Raw genomic sequence first — 19305 nt, 5'->3', positions numbered from 1 at the left:
ACCAAATCAAAATGGATCCAAGTGATGAAGAGAAAACTTCGTTTATCACAGACAGAGGGACTTACTGTTATAAAGTAATGCCCTTTGGTCTCAAAAATGCTGGAGCAACTTATCAAAGGTTGGTCACTAAAATGTTCCAGGAACATTTAGGTAAAACCATGGAGGTATATATAGACGATATGCTCGTCAAAACCCAGCATTCTCATGATCACATTTCTCATTTATCTGTCACATTTCAAATTTTACGAAAGTTTAATATGAAACTCAATCCAGAAAAATGCGCGTTCGGGGTCGCATCAGGAAAGTTTTTGGGTTTCCTTGTCTCTAACCGTGGTATTGAAGTAAATCCTGCACAGATCAAAGCAATAGAAGAAATCCCAGATGTACTTACGAGTAAAAAGAAGTTCAAAGACCAACTGGGAGAATTGCAGCTTTGGGGAGATTTATTTCCAAGTCTTCAGAAAAATGCTTCAAATTTTTCTCAGCCTTAAAGAAACAAGATCATTTTGAATGGAACGAAGATTGTCAACAAGCACTTAAGAATCTGAAAGTATATTTGTCAAATCCACCGTTGTTGGCAAAACCAAAGGTAGGAGAGAAGTTACTCATATATCTTGCCGTGTCAGAAGTTGCGGTAAGTGCTGTTTTAGTCCGGGAGGATCAAGGTAAGCAATCTCCTATCTATTATGTAAGCAAGTCTTTGCTAGATGTAGAAACACGGTACCCGCAACTAGAAAAGTTAGCGCTTGCTTTGATCATGGCGTCTAGAAAATTAAGACCTTATTTTCAATGTCATCCCATTGCTGTGGTTACTGCTTTTCCATTACGAAATATTTTGCATAAACATGAATTATCAGGTAGGTTAGCAAAATGGGCTATAGAATTAAGTGAGTACGACATCACTTATCAACCTAGGACTGCTATAAAATCTCAGGTATTAGCTGATTTCGTAGCTGATTTCAGTCAGGGGATGCAGTTAGAAGCTGAAAAAGAATTACAAGTTTTTAATGGTGCAAACCCGGGGACTTGGACTTTATTCACCGACGGTTCATCTAATGTAAAAGGCCCAGGTTTAGGAATAGTTCTCGTACCACCCACGGGTGAAACTATTAGACAAGCTATAAAGTGTCATTCGATAACTAACAATGAAGCAGAGTATGAAGCTGTCATTGCAGGTTTAGAACTGGCACGGGAACTTGGCATATCACAGATTATAATCAAGAGCGATTCTCAACTTGTGGTTAATCAAATATTGGGGACTTATACAGCCAGGGAAACTCGAATGCAAGAATATCTTGAAAAGGTACGGGAGCTAATAAAACAATTCCAAACTTGGAAGGTAATGCAGATCCCAAGAGACGAGAATGCAGAAGCAGATGCTTTGTCTAACCTCGCGTCTGCAGCAGACGTAGCAAATGATGCAAATGCTTCAGTCATACATCTATTTCATTCCGTCCTCGAACCTGATAAGAATGAGGTAAATTTTAATCATTTAACATGGGATTGGAGAAACGAAATTGTTGCTTTTTTACAGTATGGAACCGTGCCTATTGACAAAACAAAAGCTCATGCACTTCGCAAGAAAGCTGCTCGTTATTGTTTGCATCAAGGGAATCTTTATCGAAAGATGATCGGTGGACCATTAGCAAGGTGTCTCGGACCTTCTCAAACAGAGTACGTGATGAGGGAAATACATGAAGGACATTGCGGAAGTCACGCTGGTGGAAGGTCGCTAGTAAAAACGTTGATTCGAGCAGGATATTATTGGCCCAAGATGGAAGAAGAAGCGAACGATTTCGTGTCTAAATGTGATAAATGTCAAAGATACGGCAATAATATGCATAGACCAGCTGAGTTACTCCACCCTGTCATAGCTCCGTGGCCCTTTATGAAATGGGGAATGGATATCGTAGGACCATTGCCACAAGCAAAAGGTCAGGTAAAGTTCCTACTTGTGCTTACAGATTACTTCACTAAATGGGTAGAAGCAGGAGCATTTAAACAGGTGCGGGAGAAAGAAGTTAAAGACTTTATTTGGAGAAACATAATATGCCGTTTTGGGGTACCAAAGGAAATCGTGTGTGATAATGGACCACAATTCATAGGAGCCCAAATCACAGAATTTCTTCAAAGTTGGCAGATTAAAAGGATAATATCTACACCATATCACCCAGTGGGGAATGGACAAGCGGAATCCACGAATAAGGTTATCATCAACAACTTGAAGAAAAGGTTGCAGGATTCGAAAGGTAATTGGCCCGAGGTATTACCTGGGGTATTATGGGCATATCGTACAACGACAAAAACAAGCACGGGAGAAACCCCATTTTCAATGGTTTATGGTGCGGAGGCTTTGATTCCAGTAGAAATAGGAGAACCAAGCACACGGTACGTTCAAGCAACGGAGGAATCAAATGATGAAGAGATGCGGGTGAATCTCGATTTGTTAGAAGGAAGAAGAGAAGCTGCACTAATAAGAATGGCGGCACAAAAGCAAGTAATTGAACGATATTATAACAGGAAAGCACGACTCAGATTCTTTAAAATTGGGGACTTCGTGCTTAAAAAGGTGTTCCAATCTACAAAGGCTGCTAATTCAGGAAAGCTGAGTCCAACATGGGAAGGACCCTACAGAGTTCGAGATATTGCAGGAAAAGGAGCATACGAGTTGGAAACAATGGACGGGAAGGTGCTTCCTTCACATTGGAATGCAGTTCATCTAAAAAGATACTACTTTTGAAAAAAGTATCCACGGTCAGGTATCTCTATGTTAAAATTCATTTTTTAATCATTAATAATTTTACTAACGATTTTAGATGCTAGGCAAAAACCCTAACTCGTGCCAAATGATGAGTCACGACCTGTACGGCAAAATGGAATATTCTTAAATTCCCAGCCCAGGGTTATAATTAATCTGATGGAAATACACACGGGTTAGGCAGTCTTCATCTCTAATCGCACCTCCGAGTCCCGCAAATTTTTCTGTTTCAGGAAAAGGACCAAGCTAAGAGGAAAAACAAGTGCTCGAGGCTTCATACTTCACCGCTCAAACACTTGGGGGACTGTATAATGAACACAGAACAGATACGTGCGGAAAATAGATGCATAAATCAAGAGACAAGTGTCGAGCAGAGGTTATGGAATCCCAGCATAAGCATACATCATAGTATTCTTTCCCATGAGAACAACAGAGTCACCTCACAAACTCATGAGAACAATAGAGTCACCTCTCAAACCCTTCCTAATACATGAAGATGGGGTCATGACTATATACTGAAACGGGTTATAAGGGAAAACCTTGTCTAAATTATATCTACTTTGTAAAAATCTGTTACAAGAAAAACAGTTACGAGAAAGTTATAGATGTACTTTAATACATGTAATACTCAAAAGCTTGTTCAAGTTCATGAATAAAAACTTGTCAAAGTTGTAGCATACAAAACATGTGTATTCCTATTTCTTTCATCGTATTATAACACCATTACGAAGTTGAGACGTCTTCTTCATTAAGTGTCGATATATATATAAAAGGGCCCTCTTTTATAAACCTCATGTTAATAAGTCATGAGAAGAATCATAAAGCATTTTCAAAGTTTAAAAATGCTAAACTATTCTATAAGTCCTAAATAGATAAGAAAAAGGCAAGAATAGAACATATTGAAGTACCAAGAAAACTTCTTAAAAAAGACTAAGTAAAACTTAGTCAAGCAAAATGTTTTTACAAGTGCCCCATTATGGTAACTGGGGACTTAACCAAAAAATCCCTTAAAAAGGTCAAGGGATAAAATCACCAATTAATAAAAAAAAAAAACAACAAAGGAGTAAAAAATTCAACTTGTCACTAAAGGGGTTGGAACTTCTGAAGTTGCAATGTCAACTTCACTTTCAGAAGCAGCTGTAGGCACGGTAGCAATTTCTGAGGAAGTAGCGGCAGTTGGGCTTGAAGTGTTAAAATCACCGAGGGAAGCAAGAGTCACGGGAGCTTCAGCTTCCACGGACTGTATAAGTGAAGTTTCACCCTCGGGAGCTGGAATTGTAACATTTTCAACTTCAACAGAAGCGGCTCCTTCATTTAAAGGTTCCTCAGCCACGGGAGTTCCATCTGCTGGAGAAGGAAAGTCAAGAGGTTGTTGAGTCATTTCAATGGTTCTTAAAACCTTGGCCAATTCCGATTCTAAATCAAAGTTTTCTTGACTGGCCTCGGTTAAGGCATCACGGCGGGAATTTAGAAAGGCCCAGCTCACCTCTGTGTTAAACTTTTCCTCAAGAAGCTCATAATCCTTTTCCCACGAGGCAAGATCATTTTTTAACATTTGATTTTCAGCCAAAGTGGAGTCAAGGGTAGCTTCAAGGGAGGCACGAGAATTCTCTAAGGCACGAACCTTATCAGAGGAAATTTGCAAATCAGCCTGAGCCTGAGACAAGTTTTGAACTAGCTCTCCCGCGTACTCTTCTTTCTTGCTCAACAATACCTTAAGTTCTCTAATCTCTTCGCTTGACTTTGATAATTGTTCTGAAAAAGAACATTCAAGACGCTCCTTATCCTTCTCAGCTTTACTAGAAGAAGCCTTGGCCGCCGCTAATTCAGAAGTCAGAATTTGCTTTTGCTGTTCCAGGTCACGTTTATTCTCTTGCAATTCTTTTATCTTTTTCTGAGCATTTTTAAACTGCTCTCTCCAATTGGTTGCCTCAAGCTGGGCTTCTCTAGCTATCCTCTCAGCCTCAAGAAAAGTCTGATCAGACTCGCGAGCCTTCTTTTCTAAGAGGGAAATTCTTCCCATCAATTCCGTACCAATGAGGTTAGCCTACAAAAACAACTCATGAAAGTTAGAATTAAAAAGAAAGAATTTATTAAAGAGTAAAGGGAGAGTACCTTCAATGTACAGTGAACTATATCATTCATCAAAGTTAGACAACTGTGACTGTCCATCTTCTTTTTCTCAATATCCCCAATTAAGGGTTCAAGCCAAACATCTGCTCTGCCAGACTTCCTTAAAAGACTGCTATTAGCAGGAACCTCAAGTGTTACACTCCTCATAGCCATGCTTCTGCTACTAGAACCCTCTTCTGCATAATGAGCAGAGGAAGGGGGAACTATAGAAGGAGGAACGGTAGAAGAGGTGAAAATAGTAGTAGTCGAAGGAGTCGAGGCAGGTAAGGGAGCAGAAATTGACAAAGAGGCAGGAACAGACAAAGTGGGTAAGGAAACACTTGAAATTAGAGGAGGAGGAACAGAAAGAACAGGAACGGAAGATGAAAGAGGAATTTCATCTAAAATCGGACCTAATTCACCACTTTCGAAGCCCTCAATAAAGAGGCGATGAGTGGATTCAGGGGAGTCCCTTGGAATGGTTTCTTCGTCGGAGGTAATAGTAACGGGTTCAGAGATACGAGCGGGAGAGATTTCAGTTTCATCCTCAGAAACAATGCGCCTCCTGGTTCTAGGACGAGCTCTCAAAGAGGTATCTTCATCTTCATCAACGTCAGAATCCTCTTCAACCACTTTTCTCTTTGACAGTGTGGCTTGCGTTCTTTCCAAAGCGGAGTACTGGAAGAAGCTCGAAGGGTGATAGCTACTTCAGCCGACATCCCTCGAATAGCAAATCCTGACAATAAGAAGGATAAAAAGTTAAAAGAGGGGAAAAGAATTTAACGCACGAGAAGCAAAAAGGGATGTATACCGTGAGTTTTCACTTTCCAACCGTGTTTGTTGGAAATAGATCTCCAAGTTCGTGCCTCCATAGGCACGGCTTTCAAGACAACATCTACCCAACCACGGAAATTAGGAACGGGTTCCACATCTCCCATGGTTGCTACAAAAAAGCAAAGGAATAATAATAAAATTAGAAGAGAAGTTGAAATAACGAAAGCAGATACGGCAAGGAAGAAAATACTTACGTGCAAAGTTCCATTTCTCAGGAAATGGAATGTTTGATTCACCCACCAAATCAATTGTGGGAACAGCAACAAACCGGGTGTACCAGCCACGGTCGTTATTATCTTCAGGGTTAACCAAAACCCTCTTACTTCTTGCAGTTAAGGTAAAAACACCATTGCGGAATAGCTTGGGGTGATAAAGATGAATTAGATGAGGAAAAGTAAAGTCAACATCAGCTTTGGTTGACATATACCTCAAACAAGCTACTGCTCTCCATACGAGGGACCAACTTGAGCCAAACAAATTTTGAAAAAACGACAGAAATCAAGTATGACTGGGTCAATAGCAGGAATAAATCCCAAAGTAAAGGGATAAGTGTAAATGAAAGAAAAGCCAACCCTATAAGAAGATATTCTTTGATGTGGAGTAGGAATAACTATTTGGGTGTCACCTCTCCAACGACAATCTCTTCGAATAATTTGAATCAAAGGTTCAGTAATTAAAGAGGGATATTTATCAGCTCTCTCTAATTTAATCACTTGGTCACGAAGGGATTCTTTGTCATGTTCGAAAGATAAATCCGTTGGCACAATTTCTTCAACCAGAGGCTCTTGGTTAGACTCAGAAGGTTCTTTTCCCTTAGAAGAAGATTTGTTAGAAAGAGAGCCTCTAGAGATGTTGCCAGAACTAGAAGAAGGAATGATGGAACCAGAGGTACCACCACGAACCGACCCTGAACCACGAAGCACACCTCCTCTACCTCTTCTATATCTAGCAGGAGCATTGGGGAAACTATCAAGAATTGGGACTCTTTTAGGGTTAGGATCCGAAGACGACATAGTGAGAAGATATAAACAGAAGGTATGAACTGAAGAAGAAGTGAACAAGAGTAAATAGCAAGAAATTTGGTAAAGTAAATAGCAAGAAATTTGGTAAAAAGCTTGTGAAGAAGAAGACAAAGGAAAGAGGGGGCAAGTTTATATATAAACTCAACCGTCGATAATTAAGAAGTGTAATGATGGAAAGCCTATAATAAAGGCAACTATCACTTCGTGAATAGTGGAGTTAAAAAAGCCTTAGAAAAAGGCTGCAAAATCGCAGAACTAATGAGAAGGTGACACGTATATGGTGCATTAAATAGAAGAGACAATTGAAGCGTCGACACTGTCATAGCATTGATTATGGCAAAAATTCCCTTTTTAATGAAGATCCACTTCCCAAATATTTAATTGATAAATAAATGGAAAGTGGGGGGACTATCTGTATTGGGAAAAAACTGAATTTATATTGAAGGTGACGTGGCATGACACGTGGACTGGTCAAATGGTCAAAACATGATGATCAATTGAGGGGCACGGGCGATATCAGATACGAAGAGAAGAGAGTTAAATAGGCACGAGATGCTATTCAAATGATACGAGTCTCGTATCTATTTAACTTAATTAAAGCCAGGAGGTCAGAAGGAATTGAAGATATGTATCTGATAGCATCAGGAGTCTAAATTCAGTATTAAATGTCAAATACGTTAGCGAATCAGCATTGAATAGGAATGATTGTGTAACGTTTCATTTAATGTCATTTAATGCTCATAATTGCCTCTTTAAGACTGAGACATTATACCTTTTCCTAGAAAAATCAACTATAAAAGGAGGAGATCTCAGCATTTGTAAGGACACGAAATGTCATTAAGATTACATTGAAATACAAACTTATTTACTGCTTTATTCTCAAAAATTCCTTATTCTTTTCGTCTCCTGATTATCAGTAACCCGATTTTTTCTTTTAATTTCTAGTTTTAACCGAAATTCTATTTTTTGGTTAAACACAGTGGCCGGGCGAGGGGCGGAGGAGGACACGGCGGAAGAGGACACGGAGGAGGAGGACATGGTCGAGGAATATTATTCGGAGGAAGGAGAGGTGGGCATTGAAGTCGGCATTCAAGTGCTTCATCTTGCTCTAGGCATGCTTCAAACTATTGGTTGATCATTATTCAATTCCTTGTAGCCTTGATTTTGGTGTAATTTAATTGATTAACAAATTATATATAGTATAAAACCTGTATAATTTAAAGGTCTCAGATTCGAGCCTTGAGTATGGAGTCATCAGAAGCGGATCCATGATTTAAACTCTCTGGCTTCGGCTTTTGAGGTTTTAATCATCGAATCCATTGTATATTGTATCTTTAAGATTATAGATTTATATCTATTATTTATTGTAATTTTAGTGGATTTTTACAATAAAGAATTATATTCCGTATTAAAAGTTATGAGTTCAGTTAATTGAACCCGATATCACAAAACTAGATACGCCTTTGGGAGTCATCTTTGTTAGAAGCATTTTATCTCACGATTCATCAGATGATTCGGGTTCGAATGCGGATACCCTATATAATTCCTTATCGAATTAAAAACCTTTATTCAAACAAAGTACACCTGGTCAATGAACATGGATTTAGACAAAATATAAAGGTCTATAAAAAGTTACAACCTCAATTTTAATTTTAGCTATATAGGGTTTCTTTCCAACGTATTAAATAAAGTGACATGTATATACAAGGTAGAATTAAATAAAAAATAAAGCAAATTTCAAACCCTATCCTAATCCTAAAAAATTTAAACTGACTAACAAATTCCTCAAGCATAAGACTAGGAATCTTAATAAAATATTTTGGTTATATAAAACAAAATCAGTGCGCAAGTTCTAAAGCACATTTCTAATCCTCCCCTTCGATTTCACTTTTTTCTTTCTTCACATAGAGATTAAAAACGAAGTCATATAGAGATGAATAGAAACTGAAAAAGCTTGTTTAGGAGAACCAACGTTAAACTAGTAGTTTTCATTGCTCTTACACTAGTGTTAGCCCTACTTATACCTTCCGTGGCCGGAGAAGGAGGAGGAGATGCAGGAGGCGGAGGAGGAGGAGAAGGAGGAGGTGGCGCAGGAGGAGAAGGTGGACGACAAATTATCAGATAGCCACTCTATAGGGTTGTTATATAAGAATTAGCTGGTGCGTCTTAACTTTTAATTTTTAAGTTTAATTTTTCAGAACAAAAATATCTTGAAACTAAGATTTTTAGTTTAAAATTCCAGGACAAAATAAGTACTGGCTAATCTTTAAATAGCATCTTTGAGAATGGCTATTTCTTTCACTTTCCCTTTTGATGTTCAAGCTAGTGCAACTTTTCATCAAAGCCCATTTCCCCCACTCTTATGTCTTAGGAGTAGGAGAGTTAGCTTCTAAGTACTAATGCTGAACATCTTCATTTATATGCTCGTGATTATTGTCAGTTTAAGCTAATATCTCAGCCTATATTTTGTTAATTTACTCCTTTTATCAAGGGAAATAGTTTTAATATACTCTACTAATTAATATACAAAATATCTTAATTTATCAACAATCATATTTCTCTTGGTTTCATTTAAATCCTTGTCACTATCAAATCATCTCGTATCACCTTTGACTTTAAGACCTGATGGATTCCAATCCTCAAAATACTTCGAGAAAAATATTACTCCCTTCATTCCAATTTATGTGAACCTATTTGACTGGGCACAGAGTTTAAGAAAAAATGAAGACTTTTGGAATTTGTGGTCCTAAATAGTCCAAAAGAGGCCCAGAGTATTTATGTGGTTATAAAAGCTTCTCATTAAGGGTAGAATTGTAAGTTTAAGCTAAATTATTACCAAATTTAGAAAGGGTTCATTCTTTTTGGAACGGACTAAAAAGGAAATAGGTTCACATAAACTGGAATACAGGGAGTAAATGTACCGTTTTACTTTTGACAATAATTTTAAATTATCCTTAATTATTGTATTGGGAAAAATTTACTTTGCATATTGGAGATGACGTGTCATGACACGTAGACTGGTCAAACAGTCAAAGAATTAAGGTTGTTCAATAGGTACGAGCAGCAACAGATACGAGCAAGTTAAACAGAAGAGACACGAGCAGTCATACGAGCCATTCAATGCTCGTACCTATTCAAAGCATTTAAAGGTCAAAGATCGTGAAAAATCAAAGGGAAGAATCTGACAGCAAATAAGAGCCCAGATACAACATTTAATGAGTATTAAAGGCAAGAAACGTTAGAGAATATGTATTTAATGTATATGGTTGCATAACGTAGCATTTAAAGTCATTAATTGCCCATAATTGCCTTATTATGACAAAGGTAAAGTCTGTATTTCCAAAATGGCTATAAAAGGGAAAGTCACAAACAATTGTAAGCACGAGACACTATTGGAATATACTCTGATTATTTAGCTTTCATATATTATTATTCTCAAATTCTTTTCTTTATATACTTTTCTGATTATCAGTAACCCGTATTCTTCTAAATTTCAGCTTTGACTAAAAATCTATTTTTTGGTTAAACAAATTGGTTCCAATGCCGGGAATCTGATAATTAATTATATCTCAGCTTGATTTTCTTTGTGGAATCAACTATGTCGAACAACAATGACAACATTCAAGGAAACCCAATCAATCAACAAAATCTGGGAGATCCGCAAAATGATGCTATTCAAGATCAAACACCATGAGACTCACCACGGCAATCTCGTGAAGGCACTCCTGAAGGATCTCACACAGAAGAACAAGGTCAATTTGAAAATGCTGAAGCTATGGATGATGCTTTACAAAAACTTATCGCTACTCAGGTCAACAAAGCTTTACAAGCTTTTGTTAGTCAATTACCTGCTGCTCCACCCACACCTACCCCAAATAACAATACCTTGGAGAACCCGTTCTGGACTGGTTAATTCAGGCAGCGGTGGAACCCCCAGTGAAACACAGGAAGGAGACCCAGGTAATCCAATTAATTCTGATTTGCAAAATGTAGTAGTAACATTGCAGAAACAGCTTAAGGAGCAAAATGACCGCATAGAACAAATACCCGGAGTACCACCCGTGATCAAGGGGGTAGATATAGATAAATATTCTCAACAGCCATGGATGCCAAGTGCTGCCCCTCTCCCAATTCCAAAGAAGTTCAAGATGCCCGATATTTCAAAGTATGATGGGACAACAGACCCACGAGATCATGTTACTGCATTTACAACAGGTGTCAAGGGCAATGATTTGACTAAGCAGGAGATTGAATCAGTCTTGGTAAAAGAATTCGGTGAAACACTCACTAAAGGGGCACTAACATGGTATTCTATCTTACCTGAAAATTCTATAAATTCTTTTGCTGAGCTTGCAGATTTATTTATCAAAGCACACTCGGGAGCTCAATAAGTTGAAAAAAGAATGGAAGACATCTTCAAAATCAAGCAAGGAGATTCAGAGTTGCTCGGAGAATTCGAGGATAGATTTCAACGGGAGAGAATGACATTGCCACGAGTACCTGACAATTGGGCGACCATAGCCTTTACCAGCAATTTGAATGAGAAGAGTTCAGAAGCCACGAGGCGACTCAAGGAAAGTCTTCGAGAATTCCCAGCAACAACGTGGAATGATGTCTACAACAGATACAGTACAAAGATGAGGATTGAAGAAGACATTATTTTACGACATAAAACAGAAGAAAAGGTAAGCTCAAGGCGTGTAGAAAATGAAAAGAGATCCGGTAAAAACAGGTACGAGCCTTACATGGGACCTGCGGGAAAGGACTCACGGTCAAGGCAAGAAAATCAAAGGTACGATCACAAATCTAGAAACAGGGAATCAGGCTCCTCATCAAGGTTCGCAAACGATCGGAATACACGTGGGTCACGAGACGATGATGGAAGTCTAAAAGCAAGGTTTGGTGGCTACAATTTTAACGTAAGCACCTCTGAACTCGTAGATTTTAAGAAGCATAGGAGATAAGGTACGATGGCCAAAGGAGATGAGATCAAACCCAAACAGACGAAACCCAGATCATTGGTGTGAATTTCACAACGATCACGGGCATAAGACAGCAGATTGCAGATTTTTGCAGGGAGAAGTTGATCATTTGTTAAAACAAGGGTATCTCACTGAGCTATTCAGTGAAAAAGGTAAACAAGCATATATGAAGAACAGACAGGATACTCCGAAACCACCCTCGTCCAAAAGAACCGTCAATTTTATAAGTGGGGGTGAAGATATCAATGGCGTCTCATATACCGCAGCTAATAAGACTTCCAAAATAACAATCACTCATGGGAAGCGGTTGCGACATGTACTGGAAGAAGAGAATATTACATTCAACGACGCAGATACCGAGGGTCTCCTAACTCCACATAACGATGCACTGGTAATATCTTTACTTGTACATGACACTAACGTGAAACGAGTTTTGATTGATCCACGTAGTTTTGTAAATATTATTTTGATACGAGTATTGCGTGAGATGCAAGCAGAGGATAAATTGATTCCAAAAGTGCATACTTTGTCGGGATTTGACAACTCTAGTGTTGTAACGAAAGGGGAAGCAATACTTACTACATTCGCAGAAGGTGGTGTTAAAGATACCAAATTTCAAGTCGTAAATATGGAAATGGCTTACAACATGATTCTTCGAAGGCCATGGATTCATGACATGGATGTTGTTCCATCAACCTTACATCAATTTATTAAATTTCCATCACCATGGGGAATATGTCAAATCAGAGGCGATCAACAAACATCTAGAAGCATCAATTTCATTGCAGATTCAACTGTAAAGGGTGAAGACAAATAGCAATTACAGAATTTAGGTGGGGGTAACACGGTGTCAACCTCAACTGAGCAAAGGCAAACAGATGTGGATTCAAGACCTGATACCATTCAAGAACCGGAGGAGAACGAGAATATCAAAACAACGATAGAAGAGCTAGAGGCCGTGGTGTTATTTATACATTGGCCCGAGAGAAAAGTGTATATAGGAGCTAATCTTAGCCCAGAGGTAAAACGTAAATTGATTGAATTTTTAAAAGCTAACGCAGATTGTTTTGCTTGGTCCCATTCTGACATGACAGGGATACCACCAGAAGTCATGACCCATAAATTGAATGAAGATCCATCATATCCTCCAATCAAGCAAAAGAAAAAAAAGCAAGGAACTTTCAAGAATAAGGTGATTCAAGAAGAAGTTCAAAAATTGCTAAAAATAGGTTCAATTCGTGAGGTAAAATATCCTAACTGGTTAGCTAATACTGTTGTGGTTCCTAAGAAGAACGGTAAGTGGCGAGTCTGTGTAGATTACACAGACCTCAATAAAGCCTGTCCAAAAGATTCTTTTCCTTTACCGCACATAGATCAATTAATTGATGCTACTGCAGGGCATGAGCTATTAAGTTTTTTAGATGCGTATTCAGGCTATAATCAAATCAAAATAGATCCAGGTGATGAGGAAAAAACCTCTTTCATAATAGAAAGGGGGACTTAGTGTTATAAGGTAATGCCTTTTGGTCTTAAGAATGCAGGTGCAACGTATCAGAGGTTAGTTACTCAAATGTTTCAAGAACATTTAGGTAAGACCATGGAGGTATATATAGATGATATGCTAGTTAAGACTCAGCATTCAGAAGATCATATATCACACCTGTCTGACACGTTCAAAATTTTACGAAAATATAATATGAAGTTGAATCCAGAAAAATGTGCATTTGGTGTGGCATCAGGTAAGTTTTTAGGTTTTCTTGTTTCTAACCGTGGTATTGAAGTGAATCCTGCACAGATTAAGGCTATCGAAGAAATCCCTGATATACTTTCAAACAAGAAAGAAGTTCAAAGACTGACGGGAAGAATCGCAGCTTCGGGAAGATTCATTTCTAAATCATCGGAAAAGTGTTTTAAATTCTTCTGGGCCCTTAAGAAGCAGGATCATTTTGAGTGGGATGAGGAGTGTCAACAGGCACTTAGGGATTTGAAAACATACTTATCAAATCCACCTTTGCTGGTAAAACCAAAGGCTGGGGAGAAACTTTTTATCTACCTAGCTATTTCAGAAGTCGCAGTAAGCGCGGTTTTGGTTCGAGAAGAACAGGGTAAACAATCTCCTATCTATTATGTTAGTAAATCTTTGTTAGATGCAGAGACACAGTATCCACAACTGGAAAAACTAGCACTTGCTTTAATCATGGCATGTAGAAAGTTAAGACCATATTTTTAATGTCATCCCATTGTTGTAGTAACTGCATACCCCTTACGTAATTTATTGCATAAGCATGAATTGTCAGGAAGATTAGCTAAATGGGGCATAGAGCTAAGTGAATATGAAATCACATACCCACCTAGAACAGTAATAAAATCCCAGATATTAGCTGATTTCGTGGCCGACTTCAGCCAAGAGATGCAGTTAGAAGCAGAAAAAGAAGTACATATACTTAATGGGGCTAATCCAGGAACATGGACCATATTCACTGATGGCTCATCTAACGTAAAAGGTGCAGGATTAGGAATTGTCTTAGTACCACCTACCAGTGAAACTATTAGGCAAGCTATTAAATGTCATTTCATAACTAACAATGAAGCGGGGTATGAAGCTGGGATTGCAGGTCTAGAATTGGCACGAGAACTTGGTATAAATCAAGTGGTGATCAAAAGTGATTCGCAACTCGTGGTTAATCAAATGCTGGGGACTTACACGGCTAGGGAATCAAGGATACAACAGTACTTGGAAAAGGTACGGGAACTGATAAAGCAATTCCAAACTTGGAAGGTCATACTAATATCAAGGGATGAAAATGTTGAAGCAGATGCCTTAGCCAATCTCGCATCCGCAGCTGATGTGGCAAATGATGCAAACACCTCAGTTATACATTTATTTCATTCAGTTCTCGAACCTGATAAGAATGAGGTAAATTTTAATAATTTAACTTGGGATTGGAGGAACAAAATTGTTGCTTTTTTACAGTACGGTACCGTCCCTGATGACAAGAGACAAGCGCATGCACTTCGAAAAAAGGCTGCCCGTTACTGTTTAAAACAGGGGAACCTATATCGTAAAATGTTCGGTGGTCCCTTAGCAAGATGCCTCGGACCTTCTCAAACGGTGTATGTGATGAGGGAAATACATGAGGGGCATTGCGGGAGTCACGCAGGAGGAAGATCATTGGTGAGAACCCTGATTAGAGCAGGGTACTATTGGCCCAAAATGGAAGAAGAAGCCGAGAGTTTCGTGGCTAAATGTGACAAATGCCAGAGGTATGGTAACAATATGCACAGACCGGCAGAATTATTACATCCAGTCATTGCGCCGTGGCCATTTTTGAAATGGGGAATGGATATAGTAGGACCATTACCTCAAGCAAAAGGACAGGTAAAGTTTCTTCTCGTACTTACTGATTATTTCACTAAATGGGTAGAGGCAGGAAGATTTAGACAGGTGCGAGAAAAGGAGGTAAAGGATTTCATTTGGCGAAATATCATCTGCCGATTTGGTGCACCAAAGGAAATCGTATGCGACAATGGCCCTCAATTTATCGGAGCTCAAGTCACAGAGTTTTTTGAGAGTTGGAAAATTAAAAGGATTACATCTACACCTTATCACCCAGGGGGTAATGGGCAAGCAGAATCAACAAACAAAGTCATAATCAACAATTTAAAGAAACGATTAGAGGAGTCAAAGGGTAATTGGCCTGAAGTGTTACCCGGAGTTTTATGGGCATATCGCACAACAACAAAAACGAGTATGGGTGAAACACCCTTCTCTTTGGATTATGGAGCTGAGGCACTAATCCCGATTGAAGTAGGAGAACCAAGAATAAGATTCTCACAGGCAGCACAAGAATTAAATGATGAAGAAATACGGGTCAATTTGGATTTGTTGGAAGGCAGGAGAGAAGCTGCGTTAATAAGAATGGCAGCACAAAAAGAAGTGATCGAACGATATTACAACAGGAAGGCACGCCTGAGATACTTCAAAATTGGGGACTTCGTGCTTAAAAAGGTTTTTCAATCGACAAAGGCAGCCAACGCGGGTAAACTAAGTCCAACCTGGGAAGGACCCTACAGAGTTCGAGATATTGCAGGAAAAGGAGCATACGAGTTGGAAACAATGGACGGGAAGGTGCTTCCTTAACATTGGAATGCAGTTCATTTGAAGAGATACTACTTCTAAGGAAAAACCCACGGTCAGGTATCACCATGTCAAATTGTATTTTTTGAATTGTTAAAATTTTACTAACGATTTTAGATGATAGGCAAAACGCTAACCCGTACTAAATGATGAGTCACGACCTGTGAGGCAAAATGGAATAAACAAAAATTCCTAGCTCAGGGTTACAATTATTCTGATAGAAGTATAAACGGGTTAAGCAGTCTTCATCTATAATCGCACCCCCGAGTCCCGTATGTATTTCCTTTTCAGGAAAAGGACCAGGTGAAGGAGACTATCAAGTGCTCGAGGCTTCATACTTCAACACTCAAACACTTGGGGGACTATATAGTATATACAGTCACATGTATAAAAAAGGCGAAGAAGATTTAGAAAAAATCAAGCCTAGAAGAATCAAGTACAGAGTGAAAGTTACGAAGTCATGGCATTCATCATAGTAGTCTTTCCCATGAGAACAATGGCATTCATCATCGTATTCTTTCCCATGAGAAGAATGGGGTCACCTCTCAAGCTCTTCCTAATGTTCTGGAGCTAAAGGGACCCAATGTACCTCAAAACGGTTAGGGTAAAGACTGTACTAAAACGGGTTATAAGGAAAAACCCTGTATCTATTGTTCTTCTTTTGTATAAATCTGTTACAAGGAAAATAGTTACGAGAAAGTTATAGATGTAATTCAAATACATGTAAAGTATTACTCAAAACTTGTCAAGGTTTAGAAATAAATACTTGTCAAAGTTATTGCAAAAAAACATGTGTGTTCCTATTTCTTTTATCGTATGATAACACCATTATGAAGTTGAGACGTCTTCTTCATTAAGTGTCAAGATATAAAAGGGCCCTCTTTTATAAAACTCATGTTATTTAGTCATGGGATTAACAGAAGCATTTTTCAAAGAACAAAAATGCAGACTATTCTTTAAGTCCTTAAAAATAAAAGGCAAGAATAGAACAGACGGAAGTTTAATGATAATAAAAACTTCTTAATATTTAAAACTAAAGACTAAGTATAAACTTAGTCATCGAATTGTTTATACAAAATGCCCCATAACAAGACTTGGGGACTTGTACTTCTAAAATCAACCCTCAAGTGATAGCCAAGGGTTTGATTACAAAGACTTTCAAAATAATCCAAGAACTTTAAACATAGTTTTCCAAACAGGTACCTGCAAAAAGGGAATTTAAAACAGATGTAAATTTTTCACTAAGAGGAAAGGACTGAAGAAGGATCATCAGCGGGCTCAACTGGAACAACATCGTCAACAGAAGCAGGTTGATCTTCAACCGCAGCAATTGGAGTATCAATAGACGAAGTCTCAACTTGACTTGCAACAAGAGGCACGGTTGAGCTTGAAGAAGGTGCGTCACCCGAGGCAATTTCAGTGTTCATGGGGACTTCAACTGCAGAAGTTTCAGCCAAGGGAGCCTCACTCACCGGAACTTCACCCACGGGAGGAAAGAGAGAAAGAAGGATTCTTTCCTTTATCTTATGTGCTATCTCATGTAGTAATTATCTTTTTCAATTGGGAGAGATGGCTGAGTGGACTAAGCGGCGGATTGCTAATCCGTTGTACGAGTTAATCGTACCGAGGGTTCGAATCCCTCTCTTTCCGTTGATGACTTGATTTTTTTTTCAATTCCGAAATCCTTGTTCTTATTCTTAGTTAAATGTGTGGAATAGACCAAAATCATAAGAAAATTGGAAAATCAAGCAAGGAAAAACCCTTTTTATTTTATTCTTCACGTCCAGGATTACGTCCGGGATCATTAGATAGGAATCCAAAGATGAAGAGAGAAACAAAAAATATCACTACTGTGTAAACGAAGAGTTTGAGAGTAAGCATTACACAATCTCCAAGATGATTTTTTTGAAAAAAAGAGAATAGATCATCCATTTTTCTACCGCATATGCTAGTTTGACACCAGGCAATGAAGCTCTTTCTCTAAAAGAATTTTCATAAATTCTTTTCTACTAAGAGTTTGTCATTAACCAAAATTTTTTTATATACACAATTAGGTATTGTGAGGAGCCTAATAAGGTCTTTCACTGGAAAGGAAAGCGTCAAAAAATAAGGAAATAAGTTAAGCCGGATTTCTCGTGACTATCCAAGAATTTCAATGTTTGAATCGAGGTTTCAAAGGGTAAAGCTTATCTGATTTTATTTATTTTAGAATTTTTTCTCGAATAAATCATGAATTTTCTAGGATATTATTAAGGATCTCATCGAAAACTTACAGCAGCTTGCCAAACAAAGGCTAAGAGAAAAAAGAACAGAGGTATGACTGGCATAATATCTACGATTGGATTCAAAAAAGCATAGGCCTCGGGCAATTTGCCGAAGAAAAAACTACTCGAAAAAAGGGTCGAATTAAGACAGATACCGATCAAACTCAAGGTATTAAGCATAACAGACTTTTTGTTCTTGGAGATAATTGCATTTTGATTGAGTTATTGATATAAGGAAAAGGAAAGTAAGTAAGGTAAACAAAAAATACTTCTTTTTCTTTGAACCCACCCAATCAAAAATCCTCCTTTTCTCAAAGGAGAATCGAAAAAATCATATTTTCATACAATATCTTAATTGAATTATATGTAATGATCAATAAATTAAGTTGAATTCTATATCTACACATACCAAAAACATCGCAAAATCCTAGTACCAATCTAATCTATTCTATAGATATTTGGACTAGAGTTGACAAACAAACAAAACAAGCAATATACTTTCTTAGTATCGAATAGAAATCCAAATGGGGCGTGGCCAAGTGGTAAGGCAACGGGTTTTGGTCCCGCTATTCGGAGGTTCGAATCCTTCCGTCCCAGAACATATATATTCTATGAGAATATAGATTGCTTTTTTAACAATGTTCTGTTTAAAATCGAAATGTTAGCTGGAATGTGATTCTTGTTTCTGATTTTTTTCTTCGATGAATCATTTTTTTTTTTCAAAAACTGAATCGAGATGCGAAAGAATCTATATTCCCTATCTCGTATTCTCTATCCCCTAAATTAGCCTAATTAGATTCAATTTTCTTTTTTGTGGATTTCTTGACTTTTCGCCAAGAGGGGGTTTTTGGTACTAATTAAATTCACTAAGTCTCTTAATTCTTAATCAATGAGTTAGGCTAAAATATCAAAAAATAGGAGCAAAAACTTGACTTAATCTGGACTTGTTTGGCTTTGTGCCTAGACAGCTCGCATTTCGTAAAAATCAAAAAGACTAGGACACCCCCTTCTTTTCTTTTGATTTATGCTGCATCAGTCCCATAGAATGGGGTAGATAGGAGTTAATCAGTAATGGGAAGGCATTCATTTCAATATCTATAAACGGTGACAATTGCTCAGTCTATTTGATCGAATTGATAGATACGAAACCCTCCCCATTCTTTGGATTTTATCAATCAGATGAAAAAAAAAAAAA

At 38.1% G+C, this 19305-nt stretch overlaps 1 protein-coding gene and 2 non-coding genes across 3 annotated transcripts; 2 read left to right on the top strand and 1 right to left on the bottom strand.

Moving 5' to 3' along the window:
• Positions 1-3830: 3830 nt before the first annotated feature.
• On the bottom strand, positions 3831-17273 carry LOC109220297 (bromodomain testis-specific protein-like). Its single transcript, XM_019384764.1, has 6 exons — positions 17130-17273; positions 8751-8856; positions 5517-5606; positions 5212-5472; positions 5030-5094; positions 3831-4805 (listed from the first exon to the last, which is right to left on the bottom strand). Exons 1-6 carry the CDS (start codon positions 17271-17273, stop codon positions 3831-3833), a joined length of 1641 nt encoding a protein of 546 aa, XP_019240309.1.
• A 136-nt stretch (positions 17274-17409) lies between these two features.
• TRNAS-GCU lies at positions 17410-17496 on the top strand. Its single transcript has one exon. It is a non-coding gene; the product is annotated as a tRNA-Ser (tRNA).
• A 1139-nt stretch (positions 17497-18635) lies between these two features.
• Positions 18636-18707, top strand: TRNAQ-UUG. Its single transcript has one exon. It is a non-coding gene; the product is annotated as a tRNA-Gln (tRNA).
• The last annotated feature ends 598 nt before the right edge of the window (positions 18708-19305 follow it).

This window comes from Nicotiana attenuata, unplaced genomic scaffold (assembly GCF_001879085.1).
Source record: "Nicotiana attenuata strain UT unplaced genomic scaffold, NIATTr2, whole genome shotgun sequence".
Taxonomy (NCBI): domain Eukaryota; kingdom Viridiplantae; phylum Streptophyta; class Magnoliopsida; order Solanales; family Solanaceae; genus Nicotiana; species Nicotiana attenuata.
Note: the sequence above shows the minus strand (reverse complement) of the source record. Positions and strands in the feature narration are given on the sequence as shown.